Source organism: Rhipicephalus sanguineus, chromosome 1, assembly GCF_013339695.2.
Source record: "Rhipicephalus sanguineus isolate Rsan-2018 chromosome 1, BIME_Rsan_1.4, whole genome shotgun sequence".
In the NCBI taxonomy this organism is placed as follows: domain Eukaryota; kingdom Metazoa; phylum Arthropoda; class Arachnida; order Ixodida; family Ixodidae; genus Rhipicephalus; species Rhipicephalus sanguineus.
The window spans coordinates 213,330,807-213,351,905 of NC_051176.1; the positions used below are offsets into that span (position 1 = coordinate 213,330,807).

The window sequence follows — 21,099 nt, forward strand, 5'->3', positions numbered from 1 at the left end:
AGAGCTGCAATAGTCACATTTTAATGTCTAGTGAGGAACAAGTGCACAGCGTTGAACTTGAATGAAGTCGTGAGATCACAGTCAACTTCCAATTGATCATTTTATTCTTTTGGAGCCCTGATTCTTGCAACCGACATAACACGACAGTTCTACAGTGTGCACACAAGGCCCACACAGGCACACAAAACAACTTTCATAAAAAACATGATATGCTCAAAGCTTCCCAGGAGGTCGATTTCAGTATGCATGCTGGCCATCATGCCTGCAATGCTTTTGCACATCATGTAAACTAGCTTGGTCCGCGGAAACTCAATAGTCAAATGTCAGTCGCATTATGCTTGTGCAAAAAAAGGTGATTGCATAACTAAAGTCTGTCAATAGTAGGCCCGGTGTTGCTAGCAGAATACAAAACTAACGTCCCCAAGATGGAGAGAAGCCAGCAGACTTCAGTATAAGTACATCCCTAATAAAGTTGAGCCTGATTGCCTAAAAGTGAGCTACGAACATTCCAGAGAGTGTGGAAGCAGTATAATTTTCCTTCCATGTTGGTTGGTTGTTGCCATCAATCAAGAAACTTGGTAAAATAGCAAGTTCTGTTTGATTTTTCACCGCAAATAACAGCATTATAAATGCTAAGGAACAGTGCAACACCAAAGCTCATGCCTCCAGGAAATTATACATTGACCCACACTTCTGACACTCACGTTTAAAACTTAAGAGATAAAATATTGCAGGTTTTATGCTTACAAAGATTATTTTTTCCCTTTGGACTATTCTTTTCATTTCATTAGACTGTTAATCAATTTTCGTGACATCATTCTGAAAACTATTGCACCAATTCACTAACTAATTACATAAATTTACTAACTTTAAAGTGATGCTATCACCATTTTATTCATTAATTGTGCACTATGTTGATATTTATGAGTTGCCTATCCAACTTACTGCCCTTTTGAACCTGCTCTTAGTAGATAGTTTGTTTTACTTTGCTGTTGTAGCCTGAACTAGCTTTTTTTCATCTAGGTCTTTTAACAAAGTCTCAACAATTATATTAATTTAGCTTATGAGTGCTTTTCTTGCTCAAGCGGTTTCTCTCATGTGGCACTGACACACCACAATCCTTCATACACTCCTTTTCATTTTTTGTGCTAATAGTGGGTAATATATTTCTTTCCTCTTAGCGACATATGTATAAGATACCCTGACCTAATGACAATGGCTCAATTTTCTTATCAGTAATAAGGCTACATGAGTATTTTAACTGCACAGCCTTGTACACTCATTATGTGCATCATATATATCAGACCATGCAAAAAAAAAAAAGTTCATCACAGCATTGCACATCCAACTGCCTACATAAAGTATTATATTGCTGATCTATGTAATAATGACATTACATATTGCCAAACATCACTGTATCGCAAATGGGCTGTGATATGTCAATAGAAAATTAGCTGGGCAAAATGTGAAAGCAGAACTCGAGTGCCACGAATGATTTAAAGAGAACAGGGCTTTTTGTGAGTGATAAAAATAATAAGAAATGCAAAAAACTGTATAGGAAATCAAAATATTCAGAAAATATTTGGAAAATTATGAGATCTAGGCATTAAAAAATGTAAAAAACGTGATCACCTTTTGCCATGCAGCTCTTGTAAAAAAACCCACCCATACGAAGTGGCAAAAATAAAAAATACTGGCACATCTCTTACCGCAAAGCACATGTGTAAGAGTGCTTCAGCATCATAAAAAAAGCATTGTCCACGACCTTTCCCTCACTCTTGCCTTCATCATACATGACAGCCTAAAGGCATTTCACTGCCAAAAAAAAAACCAGAAAAACAGGCTGCTCTTCTTATCAAGAGTTCACATCACATATAAAAAGTGTTCTAAGGCTAGACAAGTTGTAAAAAAACACTGTCAGAAAGTCCAAAAACAGTGGTAAAAACACACCCCATTATGCAGGCCAAATTCCATAAGATACTCGGATATGAAAATTCTCAAAAATGCATGCAAGTTAATCTAACCTTAAGGACTTGATTCCCATACAGACGACTCCATTTAACACGAAGCCTCCAAGGTGAGAATTATGCATCAAAACAGATGGAGTCACATAGATTGATGCACACACCCATGGGCTTGCACTGTGATCTTCTGGCACCATTATAAGAGGTAAGGTGTGTGCGCTCCCATAGTACAATTTCATTTGTGAATAACTGTCACGCACATGCACGCAAATGACGAGCAGTTCACATTTTGTTTCTTACTATACGTGTGCCTACACTATACTGGCATGCAGCATCAAATGTGTTGGTCTAATTGAAATGTTCAGCTTTCCTTTTTTTTTACAAACAAAAGATTTTTCTCACATATGTGACAGAAAAATTATATGAATTCATAAAATATGGATATATCAGTACAGCCCTACATTAGGATCAGTTTTACACAAGCATGCACACATACAGGTTATATACACACAGCCAATGCTTTTTCTCCACCAGTACATGTGATGCAGAGTTACTGAAGCTCAGACCTTAAATTGTACTCATTGTTCTTCAGTGGCCTTAGATAGCCAGCTGCCAGGAACATAACTTGAGATGTCTGCCAGGGAATACAAGTTATTCGTGTTCTCATTGCCCAAATAAAAGATTTAAAAAAAATGTACATGTGAGCTTTAGTTTTTAACCATAGCCTTACTTAAAGCTGAAGAGCGAAAAGCAGTGCTTTTACTTTTAAGCAACGTTAGTGAAGCCCATGCTTGGAAAAGGACGCTGATCCTGTGTGCATTTCCATTGCATGTAAAAATTAACTAGAAGAGTGTTCCTCCCACAACTGAGTAAAACAAATAAGTTCATGGTATCACTGCAATGGTTAAACTTGATTATATAATGTTATTACAAATCTAAATTTAATAGAAATAGTAAGTATTAAACCAAACTTGAATATAAACATACACTAGAATGTAATCAGTAGTTATTCACTAAATGACTCCATAAGTAAAACTTGCAATTGGCCAGGGTTTGTTTGCCAGAAAATATACCAGAGAATGAAGAATTAAGACAATAGCTGAGGTAACGGGACATTGTGAACTGTACTTATACATGAGAGTATTGACCAGAAGAATGCCAATTAAAAAAGGCAGGGGCTCAGATGCAAAATCTGTAAATGCTATCATCTGGTTTTTAATCAGCTTGACCTTTGTCACCTACTCAAATAGACCATTACATTTATTAAGTGATACACTATCAGGTGTCTACAAGCCACCTGGCCATATTAAGATGGTGGCCAGTTTGATAGAGCCGGTGAGAGATTGGCCAGACAGTTTGACCTTATGGGATATACGTATTTAAGTACAACTGGCTACCCCATCAGATTTCTATTGCAATCCAATTGAAGGCAACTGGCACTTAAGGTGCTTGAGTGGTCATCTAGCTGGACCCTTGATGTCATCCAACTGAAGCTACTCAAGAGCTCACTCAATATACCCCTGTGGTCTGCAAGTTATGGAATCTGGAGTAATCTTGACTGAAGTAACGGGTGTTTCAGTGGTCAGACGGCTAGGGTCAGCCATTTGAAGGTAATTAGTACCTAGCACTCGACCGGCTGACTAAAAGCGGCAGGACATCTGCGAATGAAGCACGTTACGTTGAAATAACCAGGTAACCTGATTTGAATTCAATTCAGCAAGATTACTTATGCACTAGAGTAATTCATTTCCACAAAAGCAATTCACTTCAAAGGGGGGCTCACACATTCTCTTATTTAATATCACTCGTGTAACATGAAGTGGATGGGTCAATCAGTAGAACCAGTGCTTCAAAACAAATCTGTAGAGTTTAACAAAAGATTTATATGTTTAAAAAAAAAGGTAAGTGCTGCTCGCCATTGCTCAGGCCAAACAACAAAGTTCTGTTGTTTTAGGACTTGCATTTTAGTTATGCTATTATGTTTATTAACTGTCTTGCTGTTTCATAGGTCTGCTCATCCATATGTTTTTCAATTGAGACCACTGTAATGAGCCTCATTAAAACCAACAAGTATTTAGGCTCTAATTAGGACTAGTTGGTATTTATAGATTCTAATCAGTACCTCTGAAAACTTGAATGACCATGCAATTGGTGAACTGAGATGTTGAACCAATCGATGAACTTGCAACTTGGCCCTTTGGCTCAAATTACACTCTAATGGGTGACCCAATATTCATGAAAGAGGGTGGGCGTGCAAACACAGACACAGTAGAAGAGAACAAGACACGTGTTGTCTCATTCTCTTCTCCTGTGTCTGTGTTTGCATGCCCACCCCCTTTTGTAATGACTACTTCCAAACTATCTGTCGTTCTAACCAATATATTGGAATTGTCTTAACTATCCCACAGTGATGTCCTATAGGAACCAAGTGGACACATGATTTTGGATAAATGTAATTAGTCCAGCTATGTCCCACTCAAAAACAATTCAACTCTTTATATCTACATTTTTTATAGTGGATTGCTAAACAGTGAAGGCTTGTTTAACAGTCTCACATACTGGCTAGACAGCCAGTACTTGATGGACAGTAATGCTTACCTTGTTAATAATGCTGGCTACCACTTGTAGGCCATATCTCATGAGTTAGCACCTGGTTTAAACTTTTGTGACTAGATATCTTGCAGAGATTTCATGGGAGTCTGACTGTACAGCATTTGCAAGTGTTGTAAAAATTATGTAACTTAACATTTAGCTGCAACTACTAAGTAAGCTGCTGGCTATCCATCCTTGCATTTACTGCTGCCCAGCTCAATGGCTGCAGTAAAACAGGGGTCGAGGGGTAATGTATTTTGTAATGAATTGCTTGCCTATACTAGAAATTTTGACATTAGTAGGGTTAAGTAAGCTGCTGGCAGCTGACCATCAACAGCACCAGAGGTGGCATGTTCCTATTAATTTCAATGTCAAACTTCCTAACAAGTGCAATGAACTACTACCATGCTGGTACATTTGCATCACTAGAGAACATTTGTATTCTACCAGAATGTTTAGTAAACAAGAATCTGGTTGTGTTTACATCACAATACGCTGTAGTAAAATTCATCACTTTGGTTCATATCAAGCAGTACACATTTACACATAGTGACATACTGTTTAACTAACAGCTATTGTAACTGAACATAACACAGCTTTTAAAAAAAGGACACAGAAGCTATGACAATATTCGAGCTTCATTTAAACATTTGTACATTATATGAAATGTATTTCTGAAATAAAATATATCTGCATAAAAATATCATATACAAATAATAAATAGTAATTGGTAATGCAAATTAAATATATACTCTTATTTACTGTGAACTAAAAATATTTAATCAAGGCCATTTCTGCAAGAATTTCTACACGGCATAATTAAATAAGGATAAACAGTGACAGCTAAATTACCTCATTTCCTTTTCAGTTTGCAAAGTTTTAAAACTTGCTTCTCAGAAGACAGCATTCAGGGCATGCACTTCAACTACTGATAATGCAAATTACCACATCCTGCACAATAAGTGCAACACAGCATCTACACATGTAAACTGAATATAAACTATGGCTGCCTCAATCTGTGCAAATTTAACGTTATCCTCATTGGCCATCTGCTCAGGAACAAATTTTCTTATTGTTGGGGTGATGAAAGCTTCATTCACCGTTCTTAGTTATGACTAACGCCTTGGCTCAGAGCCAAGTTTGTTCCCAGCCAGTGGGCTGAGAGGAGACAACACTGTGATGCTGTACTTGCACAGAGTCTGGAGGACGCTCGGTGCTTTTTCCTCGTACCGTAGAAAGCGTGCCATTATGCATGTCCCATGGCAGAGGAGCTGTCTCAACGTGCTCGATGGCGAAGCTGGGGCCCAGTACATCGGGCCGACCCCTGGGCAGCGTGTTTGCCCAGGTGTGTGGTGGGGCCTCCCCCCCATGTGTGACAGCCAACAGGTCGGGCTGTGACGACAGGGACCCCGGGCGAAACATGCCAGTTGGGGAGACACCGGCCGGAGAAACAGGAGGAACAGCATCCAGTGGCCTCGGCGAGGAGAACTGCTCTCGACACGCGGACAGGTCGTGCTGGAGGCTCTGCTCAGACGAGCCAGTTGGAGCCGTTGCGGGCCTGGTCACTTTGTGGCTGGGTAGTAGAGGCTCTCCTGGGGAACGTGAAATGTGATGCCGGCCGCTGGGGGGTAGCTGTTTCCAGGATATGGGGGAGGCTTCTCGCAAAGGCGTTCGGCAGTGCCCCCGTAAACACCTCCGCTTCCAGGCTGGTGACCTGGGTCACACACACCACCCCTCGGGGGTCAATGCCCTTAGCAAACCCCCCGCCCAAAGGCTTGTCTCTGCCCAGTGCCACAAGGGCCAAAGAGTCCTCCGAAGCAGTGGAATTGTTTCAAAGGTCAGGCCTGTGAAGCAAGTGCACTGGCTGTCCTACTGCCCCAGTAGCACTGTGCAGGGACAAGCTATCCTCAGACAGGTACCCTGTGGGTTGGATGCTTTCATCAGACCAATCTTCATTAAGCAAGGGATCTTTCCTGGTTCTGTACGGTGAAATTTATTCTGTATGACCACTTTCTGTGCTGCACTTTGTACTTTCTACCAGTGATTTTTTCTATTAACAAATTTACACTTGTGAGATAAAGAAAAATAAGTTTCTGGAAAATGTTCTTGATGAGGCTGGCCTTGTTATTTTTAGCATGATTCCCAAATAAATATTGTTTTGCTAAGCGTGTATACATGCTTAAGAGAGTTTGATAAGCTCTTAATGTCCAGAGTCCTTTACTGAGCCTAACATTAACTAAAGAGTTCGCTAACACCATACACTGCGTGCACGACAAGCTATCATGCGAAAGTACTGAATAACGTATAGCCTTTTATGAAAAGGCAACTACGAAACGAATGAACAAATCCCACCTAAATAATTTCAAATCTGCATGCTCATTCTGTGATTTAGCAGCGTTTGAAGATAAATATCAGATGTCTGCCTCAGGAAGTGCCTTAAGCGCATAAAAACTGCACTGATGAAAGGAGTATACACTGCTTCACATATAATGTTTGTAACCATCAAGACTGGCCAAAAATGTGAAAAGAAGTGCTTTGCAAATGCCAAACTATTTCAATATTGTTGAGGGCTGGCTGCCTGATGTCCTTCAAAGAGATCAGGGACATTTCTCAAACAAAGGATACCCCTCACTGATACTGGACAGTTCTATGCAAATCAGAAGCATGTTCACCTGGCACTCTGTTGATTGTGGCCTGTCATAGGAACAACTCTTAGCGCTAACCTTTCCTAAAACAATTCAAGCTTATGAAAAAGTGCTAGTGATCTTGGATTCATCAATTATGGCTTAACAGGAGCTATGCTGTGCATTATATATAACCAATTACAGTCTCTGTTCCTGAATTTGAGGAGAATTCTGACTGCATGTAGGCCTGAATATTAAGCTGTTTTAATTTATTGCTCTGTGAGGTTTGAAGTATAGCATGATAAAGATACCTGTGGACTTAGGCTCGCAATCATTCACCAGAGAAAAGTGAATGTGATCCTTTACCTGTGCATTATAAAAAAGTTGTGTTATGCAGCAGCATTGTAAGTCTACTTTTGTAAAGTACCTAGCGACTGTAATCTTTCCAGTACAACAGTACTTTGCATCCTGAATACATATGACCCCCATTTTTTGTTTTTGAAATAGTATTAGATTGTGTGTGTGAATCCAAGCAGCGAGCCGAAAGCTTTGCTGATCTGGCACTCAAATTGAACAGTAGCAACTTGATTGAGTTCTTGAATAAAAAATTGCTATTTAAACCACCTATTTTTTTTACTTTCCAAATTGCAAATTATTGTGCTGCTATAAATATAAGTTAAGCCCCCCAAAGAAATCTTAATACCGATTAAATGGTTTGCATTGTTTTAAATAACCTTTTGAAAATTATTCAGTAACTGATTTTTATTTAATTCATTGCAATCACTGATGTATGATTTGTTATCATTATTAAATTCATCTTAAATTTGGTACCATCATTATTCGAATCATGTTTGATTTGATTTAAAAACGATATTAGTAACATACTCCTAGTTTAACCAAATAATAGTCGGTATTAAGAGAAGCCCCAATTCTTTATTGCTGAAGCACTGGAGTTGCTTTTGAAAGAGCAGCATCAAATTTAGGGGAGCGGAAGGCCATTGTTTTCTTCCAGACTCAAGAATGTTTGCCGACACAAACGTCATATTCCACCAGTGTACCAGTGGAAAAGTGACTGTTGCACTCCCACTATCTTTCAGCCACAAAGCACTCTCAATGCTTTTCTATTCAACTGTTATTTGTGAGTAGATTCATAAGGCCCTGTCACAGCCCAAGCACGCATTTAACATACAGTGTTGAAAGATTTATAAAAGAAGGACTGAATTTGCATTCCTTCAGGCTGCAGTGATATTGTTAGGCACAACATGCTGCCAATGGTGCACTTTTCAGAAACACCTAAGGGACAAAGGAGTAGGAGCAAGGATGCATCCGTCTTATTGTTTCGTTTTATCCATGCAAAAAGAACATGCAACAAGCTTGCATAAAGAGCCGTGCATCGCTAATTTATAACTGTCCTTTTAAATGGTTTGATAAGTACACACTGAATCACTCTGCTACGAAGCGCTACCATTACACTAATTCTTATGAAATGAGACAAGGTGTCAGATCTTTGTCCCACTTCTCGCTACCGCCTCCACTTTTCTGGCGAAAAATATGCACTGATTATGCATAGTTTTACGACTGCCTAGAGAGATAAAACCACGTGTAGGAATAGGTTCTCAGCAAGGCACTGTATTTTATCGATCCTGTCAGCATCAGTGTTAACGTATGCCGTACACCAACTAGGCATTGCGGCTGAGCAGAGCCGCAGGTCAGTGCACAGCAGTACGTGACCACTGGGAGCAGATGCATCCTCTCCAACAAGCAGGCAGGGTAGTGCAGCAGAGCAGACAGGGGGGAAGCCAGGAAAGCGTCATTACACGCTTACTGGGGAAGGCGCTGTGGTTGGCCTGCAGGGCAGTTGGATGGCCCCCCGGCAAAGTCATTGCTCCGGCGGCTGCTTGGCGCTGCTGCTGCTGCTGCTGCAGCCGCTGGCACAGGCACAGGGCGCCCACACACAGCACCAGGCACACCACTATCACCACCAGGGCCAGTGTCACAAAAACACTCACACCAAGGCCAAGAATCTGGCTGCTGGCCATATCGTCTGCAAAAGAATAGAGTAATGCAGCTTGTTTTCAGGCAGTATGGTCAGCATATGAAATTGTCATCATGCAGCAACACTATGCCATCAGTATACACTTGGTAGGATAAAAAGCACATACTAATATCAACTTGATGTGGGCTAGTTGGTTCATAATTAGAACAAAGAAAGTAACAGTGCGAATGAAACAAGGACGACAAAGGAACGAAGACCACGGGACAAGCGCTGACTGCCAACTGAATGTTTATTTCAAGAAAAACCAGCCTTTTATACATTCTCAGAATGAACATGCGCACAACAAACACTCGCTAATCACACTCTCAATCTTTCTTTTAAGAAGTTTATTTCTCTCTCCGAGAGTAGAAGAGAGGGCGAACTGATACACTTATCACCTTCGTTATGGATCCAAAAGGCCTCTAAAATTTCTCTTTCCTTCTTAGATTTTCCATTTCCTATAAGTTTCGTTTTTTCAAACATGGGAACACATGCACACTTCTTACAGTGGTCAACTAAATGACTGCCATATCCATATCCATACAATGGGCTCTTTCCTTTCATCACCGGCCTGTACAGACCCAGCGTACGTATGCATCAACCTCATCGCAGTCGCTAGCTGTCAGTCGCGTTCTTTGGGATACTTCCTGAGAAGATGAATCGTTCCACCTGAGATCAACACCCTTTTTGGTTTCGTGGAACCTTTTTGGGGACACGCAAGAAGGATATGCAAGGTTTTGAAGTCTGAAAAATGGCGCCAGATTCGACTCTACAATGACTGGCTGAAAGTACTTGTAGAAGAAGGAAAGGACCCATGCCGAAAGGACCAAACGCTGTGCGCCTACAGAAGACTAGCAGGGCAGTCTACGGAGTTTCTATGGCAACGCACCAGACTCTTTTTACCGAAGCCGCCAGCCAAGACCACCACCACAAACGTGGTAACCACGCTTGGGGATGTGGAAATTCCAGACCATGTCAAGAAGATCCTGGAAAAAGGCTCAAAGTACAGTTTTGAGCCCCGATTGACTGCTCCGCAGGTTCTTGCCATGGGCAGGAGCATAGGAGACAGAGCGGACGACCAAGACCGCGAGCGAGTTATCGGCGAGGCAGTGGACTGTGTTCTCAAGCATGCTCCCAGAAAGAGTTCAGGAGCAGCGCCCCTGAGGAGCGCTGTTACTTGCCTAAAGAACGACGCACTACAAGTGATACAGGCAGACAAAGAAGGTGGATTCGTCGTTTTGCCCAAAACATTAATGAAATAAAAATCTAGGAACGCCGTTTTCAAGAATTTCAAGGAAGTTTCTTTCGAACCGAAGAAACAAAAGAAAGCCACCCTGAAGCTACTCAAGGACATGGACCTGAACTCGTTGAGGCAGCTCGTCAACACCGCCGATGCAGAGTTCCTGGAAGTTTTCTTCACATGCAAGACCCACAAGCCTCTTAGGGTAATTGTGTCCGAGAAGACGTCTTGGCAGTGCCATCTAGGGAATTTTCTGCAGACTCATCTCAAAAAGCTGCCGATAATGGACCCTTTCCTGGTAAGAAGCTCCGAAGAAGTTATTTTGGCAATTAACGCAGCTCAAGGAACTGATCAAACTGTATTTTCAATAGATATCGAGGACTTGTATTATTCTGTGCCGCATGTCGGTCTTATGTCAGCTGTGCGTGAAAAAATGGAGGATTTTGGGGAAGTGAATTTTCAGAATTCTGTGGGTCTTAGCAGCAACAACTTTTTAACGCTTTTAGAATTTTATCTTCATTCAACGACCATTGAGTTTGACAGCCATTTTTACATCCAGCGAACCGGAATTTGCATAGGTTCAGCCATAGCTCCTGTTTTATGCGACATATTTTTTATCATCTCTTGACAATGTTATCGCAGATAAGTTAGTAGACACACCTGTAACACAAGTGTTCAGGTACGTAGACGATTACTTAATTGTTATGAAGAACAGCGATTGCTTCCATATACGTCACCAAGTCGATAAGGTATTAGACATTTTCATCAAGTCATCGGGAGGGCTCAAGTTCACGCACGAATTGCCGATCAGTAACCGAATTCAATTCCTTGACATCAACCTGTGTTTTTCATCGTCTAACCATGTATGCTGGGCCTATCAGCCTACATCAAAGAAAAAATTGATGCCTTATGACAGCGCACAGACCAAATTGATTAAGAGGGGCATAGCCACCACCTGTATTAAGGCGGCATTGAATAAGTCATGTGAGCACGAATGCGAGCGTAGCCTGAGGATTCAGCTAGCACGGTTACGAGATGCAGGCTTTCCCCATTCTGTCATCACGTCCGTGTGCGAAACAATCCTGCAGAGAGCAAAAACAGAACCAGGCAAAAAAGAAAAAGGGCAAGACAAGAGACCAGTGCACGTAGTTCCATACTTGCACAAGTTGTCACACAATCTAAAGAAAGTATCAAATAGGCACAATGTTAACTTGCTTTTCAGTGCGCCTTGCAAGCTGTCCTCGATATGTGCACGCATGAAACCAAGAGACAAGCCTCCCGCATGCTCCACTAAACACAAAACCCGCTTCTGTGAATGCACGAGTGATGTGGTTTATCTGATTCCCATGAGTTGTGGGAAAGTTTATATAGGTCAGACTGCACAATGTTTCAACGATCACGTGCGTCAGCACTGCAATAATGTAAAAAATGGATATGGCAGTCATTTAGTTGACCACTGTAAGAAGTGCGCATGTGTTCCCATGTTTGAAAAAACGAAATTTATAGGAAATGGTAAATCTAAGAAGGAAAGGGAAATTTTAGAGGCCTTTTGGATCCATAACGAAGGTGATAAGTGTATCAGTTCGCCCTCTCTTCTACTCTCGGAGAGAGAAATAAACTTCTTAAAAGAAAGATTGAGAGTGTGATTAGCGAGTGTTTGTTGTGCTCATGTTCATTCTGAGAATGTATAAAAGGCTGGTTTTTCTTGAAATAAACATTCAGTTGGCAGTCAGCGCTTGTCCCGTGGTCTTCGTTCCTTTGTCGTCCTTGTTTCATTCGCACTGTTACTTTCTTTGTTCTAATACTAATATCTTTATGAACCGAAAAAAGAAAAGCTTGCCTCATCAGCATGCAAAGAAAAATTGTTTCTATGTGAACTGCAATAAGCATGTCTTCCAAAGCATTCTGTGGCACTCTATTCAATATAAAAAATAGAAATGGTCCCATAATCCATAACTCTGGCCAGGTTTGCCTGATAAATATAAAAAGTGTCATCACAATAGCATAAAACATATTCTTCTGCTTTCCATTTAAAGTATGTATTCTTTTGTCTAATGGCATAAATTTTGTTCTCTATCAGAACACATTTTGCTGTGCTAGCGATTTCAGCTTTCACTGTTGGATTTTCTTTTAACCTCATTGCTCCTCACTTCTAATGACTAACCCCATACGTGCATCTGTTTTGCATGTTGCAGCTTTAGTGTAGGAATGATGCTGCATAAGAGCAGAATGAAATATTGTGACTGTTAGTATATTGTTGCATTGCAGTGATAATGAAGAACCATACAGCTCTGTGAGTCACACACTTCATGCTTTATTGGGTGAACTGGTGCCTGGAAAATCAAATGACACTTAAAGCACAATGATGGCAGTGGGCACAGTCGTGACATGCTATCCATATTAATGAGAACTAACAGACAGCAATGCCAAGGAAAGTATAGGGGGTGTTATTTGTAGTAATTAGAATATAAATGTGAAGAAAGTAAAGTGGACGAAAAGATAACCTGCCGCCGGCAGGGACCGAACCTGCGACCTTCGAATAACGCGTCCGATGCATCGGACGCGTTATTGATGCTGGCCAAAAACACTTAAAAAATAACAGACGTTTCGGCTACCGTACGGGGGCCTTGTCAAAGAAATCTTCAGATTTTGTGAACAAGGCCCCCGTACGGGAGCTGAAACATCTTTGTTATTTTGTAAGTGCTTTTGGTTGGCGTCTTCTTTTTTTTCTTTTGACCATGATTGTTCCCGACCAGACGAGATTTTGTCAAACACTTGATTTCAAAAAAGAAATAAATTGAAGCTGAGCATGAAAATATTGAAACAAAAAGACTAAAGGTTACCATACTGTGAGAAGGTTATTTAGTGCATCAATAACGACAGCAGCCTGGCAGCCTAGCCCCAGGAACAATAACAACCGTTGGACAAATAAAGTTTGTTCAACTCAACTCAACTGCCATCAGTTTTTGGTGTAGTGCATAGAAGGCAAGAGTTTAACATTACAATATGACAGGTTTGGCAATGGTTCTGCTTTGCTATAAGTGGTGCAGTAATGAATGCCAGTCTACCATTATGGTATTCAGTAACCGAAGCTAGCCACCTGAGAGTCGCATAAAGCTTTATAAGAGTTGTCAAACATGAAAACGAAAAAAAAAGACCTCTCTATAAGAAAAGACTCCTCAAACCTGATTAGCTTTTAAGTTACATAATCACGACATTGCATCCACATGTTGATGCTTTTGCTTAGGCCATGTGAACCCTGACTGCTATTTCTAAAATGATAAGTTTAAAGTCTTGCAGGCAAGAAGCTTAGTTGAACAGTAGTAACGGAAATTAAGAATAGATCCACAGGAGCTTACACTTACGAGAATAGTCATACAACTACATTCACTACTTTCATGTGATTTATTGCTATCAACAAAATCAGAGCTATGTGTATGTACACCTTTGGCATGAAGATCCATGATAGCTATATCCTTGATGCATTAAGAATAAATATACAGTCAATGATTTCATAGCGATTACTTTTACATGTGGTTAAACTAGACATACATAATTACACGACTAAAATGAACCAGCTTTGTAGAATACCAGTTTGAAACTTGCTCACCTATGCATAAAGCATGACTTGTCTCGTCACTGTTGTCACCACAGTGGTTAACACCATCACATGTCAAGTTGCTTGAGATGCAGAAAGTGTTGCGGCACTCAAAATCCCGGCACTTCAGGTCATGCTTGAGATCTGAAATGTAAATAATAAAAGATATTGGAAATATCTTTAGGACATCATAATAATTCATTATAAGTGTATACAGATGAAAAGTAATTGTAACGGATAAAACTTGTTTTATTTTTTGTCTATGTAGCAAGCATGATTTAAAGGGACACTAAAGAGAAAAAGGATTTTTTTTGTATTAGTAAGTTAACTTTTCATAAAACCAAAAGCACCATTCTTGACGTGAGAAGGTGCCTGGTAAGCAAGCAAATGTGCAGAAAGAGAATGCATGCAAGAGGTGACGTCACCTTGCAGTTTCTGCAACTATTTCCATGACGTCATACATTTTGATGGAGTCTCCTAGGGTCTACAAACTCCTTATTTGGTAAAAAATGAAGTACATTGCCTTAAAGGGGCCAGAGACATAGCATACCAAATTTCAGGAAATTTTGTTGACCCAATGTTGCCAAAATATTAAAAAAAAAACACTTTCCACTTTCAAATTTGAGCCGTCACACTGACATTTATTTGTGGAGATTTCGACGTGAGATTTAAACATGAGACTTTGACCTAAGATAGCGAAATTAAGGACACTAGAGTTTTCAAAGAATACTTTATCAGCCTAAACTGCTTAATTGTTTTAGTCTAGTGGCCCATAAGCGTTAGAATATTGCACGTCGGAAACACTCTTCTTCCTCAATTATAAGAACAGACTCGTCTCAGATTCAGGAACAAAAATTATATGTCACCTGAAATAACTGACAATTAAACAACTGTGATACAATATGTGATACAATATATATACAATACATTGTATACACACACACACACACACACACACACACACACACACACACACACACACACACACACACACACACACACACACACATATATATATATATATATATATATATATATATATATATATATATATATATATATATATATACACGCACAAATACGGGTAGTATACAGTCTCACCTCCCCACCCGGCGCCAATAACAATATCCATGCAACGCCCCTGAGGACGACCGTTATTTGTACCGGTCGAGCTACCTTTGACTTCCAATCCCTTTGAGCACTCGTAATATATAATAATATATATATATATATATATATATATATATATATATATATATATATACACACAATGTATACAACTTACACAAGTACAGTGTGTTCAGGGTCAGGCAGTAGAAGAATAGTGTGCGCTACATTGCATGGTGAAATAATTTAATCTTGCTTCACTAATAAATTGTCAGTAAACCTGCAAATCCCACTTCTTTAAAGAGCTGCTGCCTGTCCTAGTCTCTACTGTCTTCTTATCTCACCAGGAAGTGAGCTGTCCTTGTAGGCAGTGATTATTAGCTTGAAGCCATTTCCTTGCGGGCTCCAGCTGTCTGTGGTATATTTGAGGGTCACGTAGTTCCCCTGGGTGAAGATGGTTCCCACATCCGATCGTGTGCTCCGACATGAAAGATCCACCTGTGAATGCGAAGGATGGCAGGGGCAAGGTTCAAACATTACCAGATCAGTGAAATATGGAATTTCCTCCCTCCTTTCGGTTGTGTTGCAGACAAAAAGCTCTACAGCCGTGTCGTGGTAGAACAGAATAATTTAAAATTTAACTTCTAGTAGGAAGAAATTCAATGTGAAGTTAGTGTGCATCTTTCATGAGGAGCAACAATAACGCAGAAGCCTTTTCCAGGCACATTAATATAAGCACTTCAGTACACAACAGTGTGAGGAGAAAAAACCAATATGCTTGCAATCAAAAAAGTTTTGGCAGTTATTCAATAATCTTCATTGTCTCCGCTGAATTGTAACTTGAATGTCTCACAGCTGTTGTTCCAACAAGAATAATTGGTAACAAAAATGAGCCCCTAAATGTTACCACGACAGGCTTACTTTGCAATTACAGTGATTAACCAGTTCTTATTACTTCACCATGGCTGTATTTTATGTGCGAGGGAAAGTCTTAGCAGCCCATCGTTTTTCTGTTCATTCAAAGTATTTTCAATACCAAATATTATCCTATTTAGGCTGCTGATAAGTATACCGCACCAGTTTATACAAGTTGTACCCATATTATATTCTTCAGTGTAGCGAACGTAATGCAAAGGTTTGCTTTTGCATAAATGTCCCACTTCTCTAAATAATTGTGGTGCTCAAGGTTCATGTAAGAACAAGGTCCTGAAGCACATTCAAATAATTTAGTGCAAACTAAACTACATAGAATGCCATTGACAAAATTAAAAGTTGCAGAGTAGAATCTTGTGCCTTTTTTATTTATTTATTTTTCTTTGTTTCTCTTTAAAAATATATTGGTCGGCTTGGGGCAGGAGGCTGCCAATTTTTTAATTTACTGAGCAATCTTGCATACGTGTCATGAGCAAAAAGAGATTATTATATTAGCAACCATGAAGGTATATAAGTGTTTATGCATATGGCCAGCCATTGGCGCTTCTCTGAAAAATTATACATGTATAGCACAGCAAGAAATTAGGATTCGGCATATGCAACTGAAAGTTAAAAATGCAAACAACCCGACGTTTTCCTTTGCATGCCTGCCCATGCGTTTGCTCCGGCTTCACTGCAAACATTGTCACTTTGCAGTGAAGCCAGCTTGCATACCAAAGCACTTGTTTTGCTCGTCAAGAGCTAAATGAGGGGAGTAACCAGAGCACTATAATCTTCAATTCTGACATATCACTTGAAGACACTCTATGAACTTATCTTCTTGGTGAAAGGGGATGGTCATGTAATTTAAAAAGCAGCATGATGTTTGAGCCTGACACCCTGTGTTACATTTACACACAAACTACTCATAGGTGTTCCTCGAGTAGTGCTCGTGACATAGAGATGACAAGATAAGAGTATTTTATGTTTCTCGGCATTGGTTCTTGGTCCAGCAACACTAATGTAATATGTGCAAAGGGACATTATTGTTGGCACCTTGTGGTTTCCTATAGCATGGGCACCATCAAAAATGACTAGATGATCGTGGCAGTCCAAGGCCAGCCTTTCAAAGCGAAGCATGAATCGTTGCAAGATGGAATCAGTCTGGAAGGTGACGGCGCACTCCAGGTTGTTCTCGCTTTCAGATGTCAGCACGGCACCATCAATCTTCTTGTACTGAGGGTAGTGTCGTTCTCCCATGCACAATGATGAGATGTGAACTGTGAATGGCAAAAAAAAAAAAACCAGGTTAGAGTTAAAACTTTCATGCAAATGTTTCCAGCAATAATTTCATTTTTTAGGAGAAAAATGTCACAGTATATATAGCCAGCACATGCTCTTCTTATGGAGCTTATATAAGTTGGTGCACGTAATCTTAAACAATCCTATGCATATATATATATATATATATATATATATATATATATATATATATATATATATATATATATATCAGGCCCATAGCCAGGGGGGGGGGGCGCCCCCCCCCCCCCCCGAAATTTTTATGATACATGGTGTTTTACCGAAAATAAATAATGAAAATAGGCGTTTTTCTTAAATAGTCAAGGCTTTCAGCACGTGCCCCCCCCCCGAAAAAAATTCCTGGCTACGGGCCTGATATATATATATATATATATATATATATATATATATATATATATATATATATATATATATATATATATATATATATATATGCACGACACTAATGTGCGCTTATTCTAACGTATTTTTCATAAACATCCCTGCATTCTGCATCCCTGCATAAGCAGACCACGCATTAATTACGATGTCTTGCGTGGGTTTGAATACGCACGCCACGTTTTATTCAGTAGTTGCGGTCAAGCGACTGCGCTGTATTCACACCATAAGGAAACCATTACTATCAAGCGTACGTACATCATGAAGACGAATGTGGTTGGTTCTGTTGCGAACAAATACGTAGAAGACCGACTGAACGCAATGCGTGCATGCGTACCTCCTGTTTGCTTGGGATTCATCCCACGCCCACTTAGCTGACGAATGAATGGTGATAATAGAATCTGCTCCACGCGCGAGCGAGCCCGAATTCTCGTCTTATAAGGCGCCGAGTAAAGCGAGTGCACTTGCATAGGGTCGCTCCGTGCGGTGCACGCGCGAGCCTGCACGGGTGCGAACCTCCAGGGCATGGAACTCCCTCTTTCCCGCGTCCCCCTTATTTAGGGCTGCGCTCAGGGCGGCTCGCAGCGCGCCGTGTCGGAGGCGTCCTCGGCCCGGAGCCACGCCGTGCACGCCCATAACGTTCACGCGTATCATCGGCTCGCTTCACGGCGGCGAGAAAGCGGTTTCGGGGCAAGTCGCAAGAAGAGGCTCCATATCCGTGCTACTCACAGTACTTGTTCCGGTCCGCGAAGACACCGTGCCTGCAAATGAGCAGCGATAGCAGCAGAAACTGAAGCACGACAAAAGACCAGTGATCTCGCTGGACGCTCGCCATTCTTCGAGCGCCGGCTGCAGCTAATTTCGAGCGGCTATCACGTCGGCGTCATATTGACTTCCGCTTGCTCACGCACAGCCAACGCCTCCACGGCTCGCCTCCATGCCCGACGGCATCTCTCGCACCATCTAGGGCTAGCCGGCGCCGCCAAGTGGCGGCGCCACCGAAGTTCGTGGCCCCGCAGGCGGCGATTGGCGGCGCGCCTTTGACGGCCGCTCTTCTTGCAAGGAGGCAAACTCTTGCTTTGACGCGGCGTACGCTTAGCTCCTTGCCACTAAAAATACTGTGCGCAACTTGGAGAATATGCACAGCAGTCAGACTGCCGACAATCGATCGAGCGAGGCAGACACGCGCCGAGAACAACTCCGTGCGGCCGCGCGCCTCATGCTGCCCGCCCTGCTTTTTCGGCGTGCAGTGCACTCCGCGGATCCTGCAACTGCGGCGCCGCAAATTTTGTTTCTTCGACAGCGACAGTACAGTCGTGCGCCAAAAAAGCTAAGCGAAGCTGCGCATAGACCCGCAAATGATGTTGCTACTGACGGAGCGAGCATATGAGACGACGGTGGCGTGCAAATTTCCCCAAATGAAGTATTGCGTATGCCACCAGTTAAGGTGCTACCTGTCTATGTCGATATAATGAGGGTGTCTAGGCGCAAATTTTAAGCGTACGAGGCGCAGTTTACTGCAGCCACTTTTGAGCAACACTTTGCCCCGCGCATTCTGCTCCTCGGTTTCAAAACAAAAAGATCAGTTGTAAACTCATGCTGCGTACATGAGAACAGTTATGGTAATAACTCGTTTTTTTTAAAAATATTCTTTTCTTAGTTTTGATATTCGAAATGTACGCCCTCTTGAATGAGAGAAAAGTAAGAGCAATAACTGAGATGGAGACGTCACAATACAACAAAGAATCTAGACTGTTTTTTTTTTTTTTTGCAATTGATAACAAAAAAGATTACTACACTACCTACGTTGATTTTACTTTGATTCAGAATTAGAATTGTACTTTAAAGAGGAAAGCGCGTTAGATAACCATCCCTTTCCATGCTCTGAATTAACTTCCGCGGTCGTCATCACCCTAGCAAAAATGCCAATAGAATTTTCTATTGGTCTTATAGAAAAATCTTATTTGTTGTATAAGTGCTCAATTGGAGCTTTATAGGTCTTATTAGAATTCTATTGTCACCAATAGAGACCAATTGACAACATCTATTTGTCACCGATAGGACCAATAAATTTTTAGTTGTGCAATAGGAGACATCTATTTGTCACCAATGGAACCAATAGGTATATGTTAGTACCAATAGATGGCAGCTATTTGTCACTTATAGAACCAGTAGGCACCAATAGGCTTTAATAGGCGACGTCTATTTGTCACCTATAGAACCAATAAATAGCACCTATTTGTCATTTATAGAACTAGCAGGTGTGAATTGCCACCAAAGTCACAGGGTTATGCATGGTATTAAAAGGCCACCTATATGTATTTAATTCACTTACAGGGTCATGCAGTAGCGAATTCAGCCAAAAGGCAGTTTTTGATTTGTTCAGTATTTGAGCAAAGTGGCAGCTGTTTTACATAATTAGTGTTCCAAAATATCGCAGCCATATTTTTCATAAATCTCACCAAAATAATTACACAGACGCCTGTATATTTGTGCAATTTCATTCTGTACTCAAGGTTATGGTTATGAAATATTTGTGGGATAAACCCGCAAAAAGACAGGTTTACAGAAAGAGAAAGTTATCATAATTGAAAAGGGAACGCCACAGTAGGTAATGTTTTAACTGGGGTACTCAATGTTCTTGTAACGGCAGCAATTTGTACTCTGCTATCCTTGCATGGTGCAAACGGGGTGGGAAAATAAGCTGCTAATAAAATAAGCGAAGTCAGCATATAAGGTAGAAGTCGTCATTTCCTGCTTGAATGTGTGCACATAATGTATACATCGTTGTTTTCAGCCGGTGGGCTATTGCGATTCTTCGACAGCACGCTATGGAAACAAACGCGAACAGTACGGCATCTACCAGCTCCGCTGGTCGCATTACTTTTCAAAACAGTTGTAGCCTGGCTGGTAATAAGACAAGCTATCCATGTTACATTCACGAGACTAGCGTCTTTTTATTGTCACCAAGTTAAGAGCGCGGAGAAAACAAATGCGAACAGCGCTGTTCGCGTTTCTTTTCGTCGCCTTTGTAAGTAGTAGGTGGTAGGTTGTAAGTGCAAGCTCGCTCGAGCGCTTGCACTTCTTACGACGGTGAACATCGCGTTCGCTGCCGCAGGTTACTGTACCTGCGGGGTCACCCGTAATGCGCGTCAAATAAAAAATAGAAAAACCTGAAGTTCGAAACATGCGGAAACACGATAACGATAACAAAATCACGAGCAACCAACGCCGAGCCACGCCGAGCAACCAAAGTGATACAGGCTTGCCAAAAGAGCTCATTGAAGATAATAGCATAATAGCTGTCGCGTGAAGGCGCTGTATGT

The 21,099-nt window shown here is 41.0% G+C and overlaps 1 protein-coding gene across 3 annotated transcripts; it reads right to left on the bottom strand.

Annotated features, from left to right (window-relative positions):
- Window positions 1–81: 81 nt before the first annotated feature.
- On the bottom strand, window positions 82–18,794 carry LOC119407097 (uncharacterized). 3 transcript variants are annotated; one of them, XM_037673943.2, is made up of 6 exons: window positions 18,503–18,794; window positions 17,129–17,352; window positions 15,505–15,658; window positions 14,066–14,197; window positions 9,006–9,224; window positions 82–6,148 (listed from the first exon to the last, which is right to left on the bottom strand). In XM_037673943.2, exons 1-6 carry the CDS (start codon window positions 18,606–18,608, stop codon window positions 5,685–5,687), a joined length of 1,299 nt encoding a protein of 432 aa, XP_037529871.1. In that variant the 5' UTR covers window positions 18,609–18,794; the 3' UTR covers window positions 82–5,684. The 3 variants fall into 3 exon arrangements, with proteins under 3 accessions (XP_037529871.1, XP_037529880.1, XP_037529890.1); XM_037673952.2 differs by having other exon boundaries at window positions 5,894–6,270; window positions 8,998–9,224; window positions 18,503–18,788; XM_037673962.2 differs by having other exon boundaries at window positions 5,894–6,270; window positions 18,503–18,783.
- Window positions 18,795–21,099: the final 2,305 nt, after the last annotated feature.

Bases quoted from the DNA above. Each gene is read 5' to 3' on its own strand.
- LOC119407097 (XM_037673943.2), bottom strand. From the start codon at position 18,608: ATGGCGAGCGTCCAGCGAGATCACTGGTCTTTTGTCGTGCTTCAGTTT. The intron at 17,353-18,502 runs GTGAGTAGCACG...TGCCATTCACAG, and splicing joins CGCGGACCGGAACAAGTACT to TTCACATCTCATCATTGTGC. The intron at 14,198-15,504 runs GTGAGATAAGAA...TTTACATTTCAG, and splicing joins CAAGGACAGCTCACTTCCTG to ATCTCAAGCATGACCTGAAG.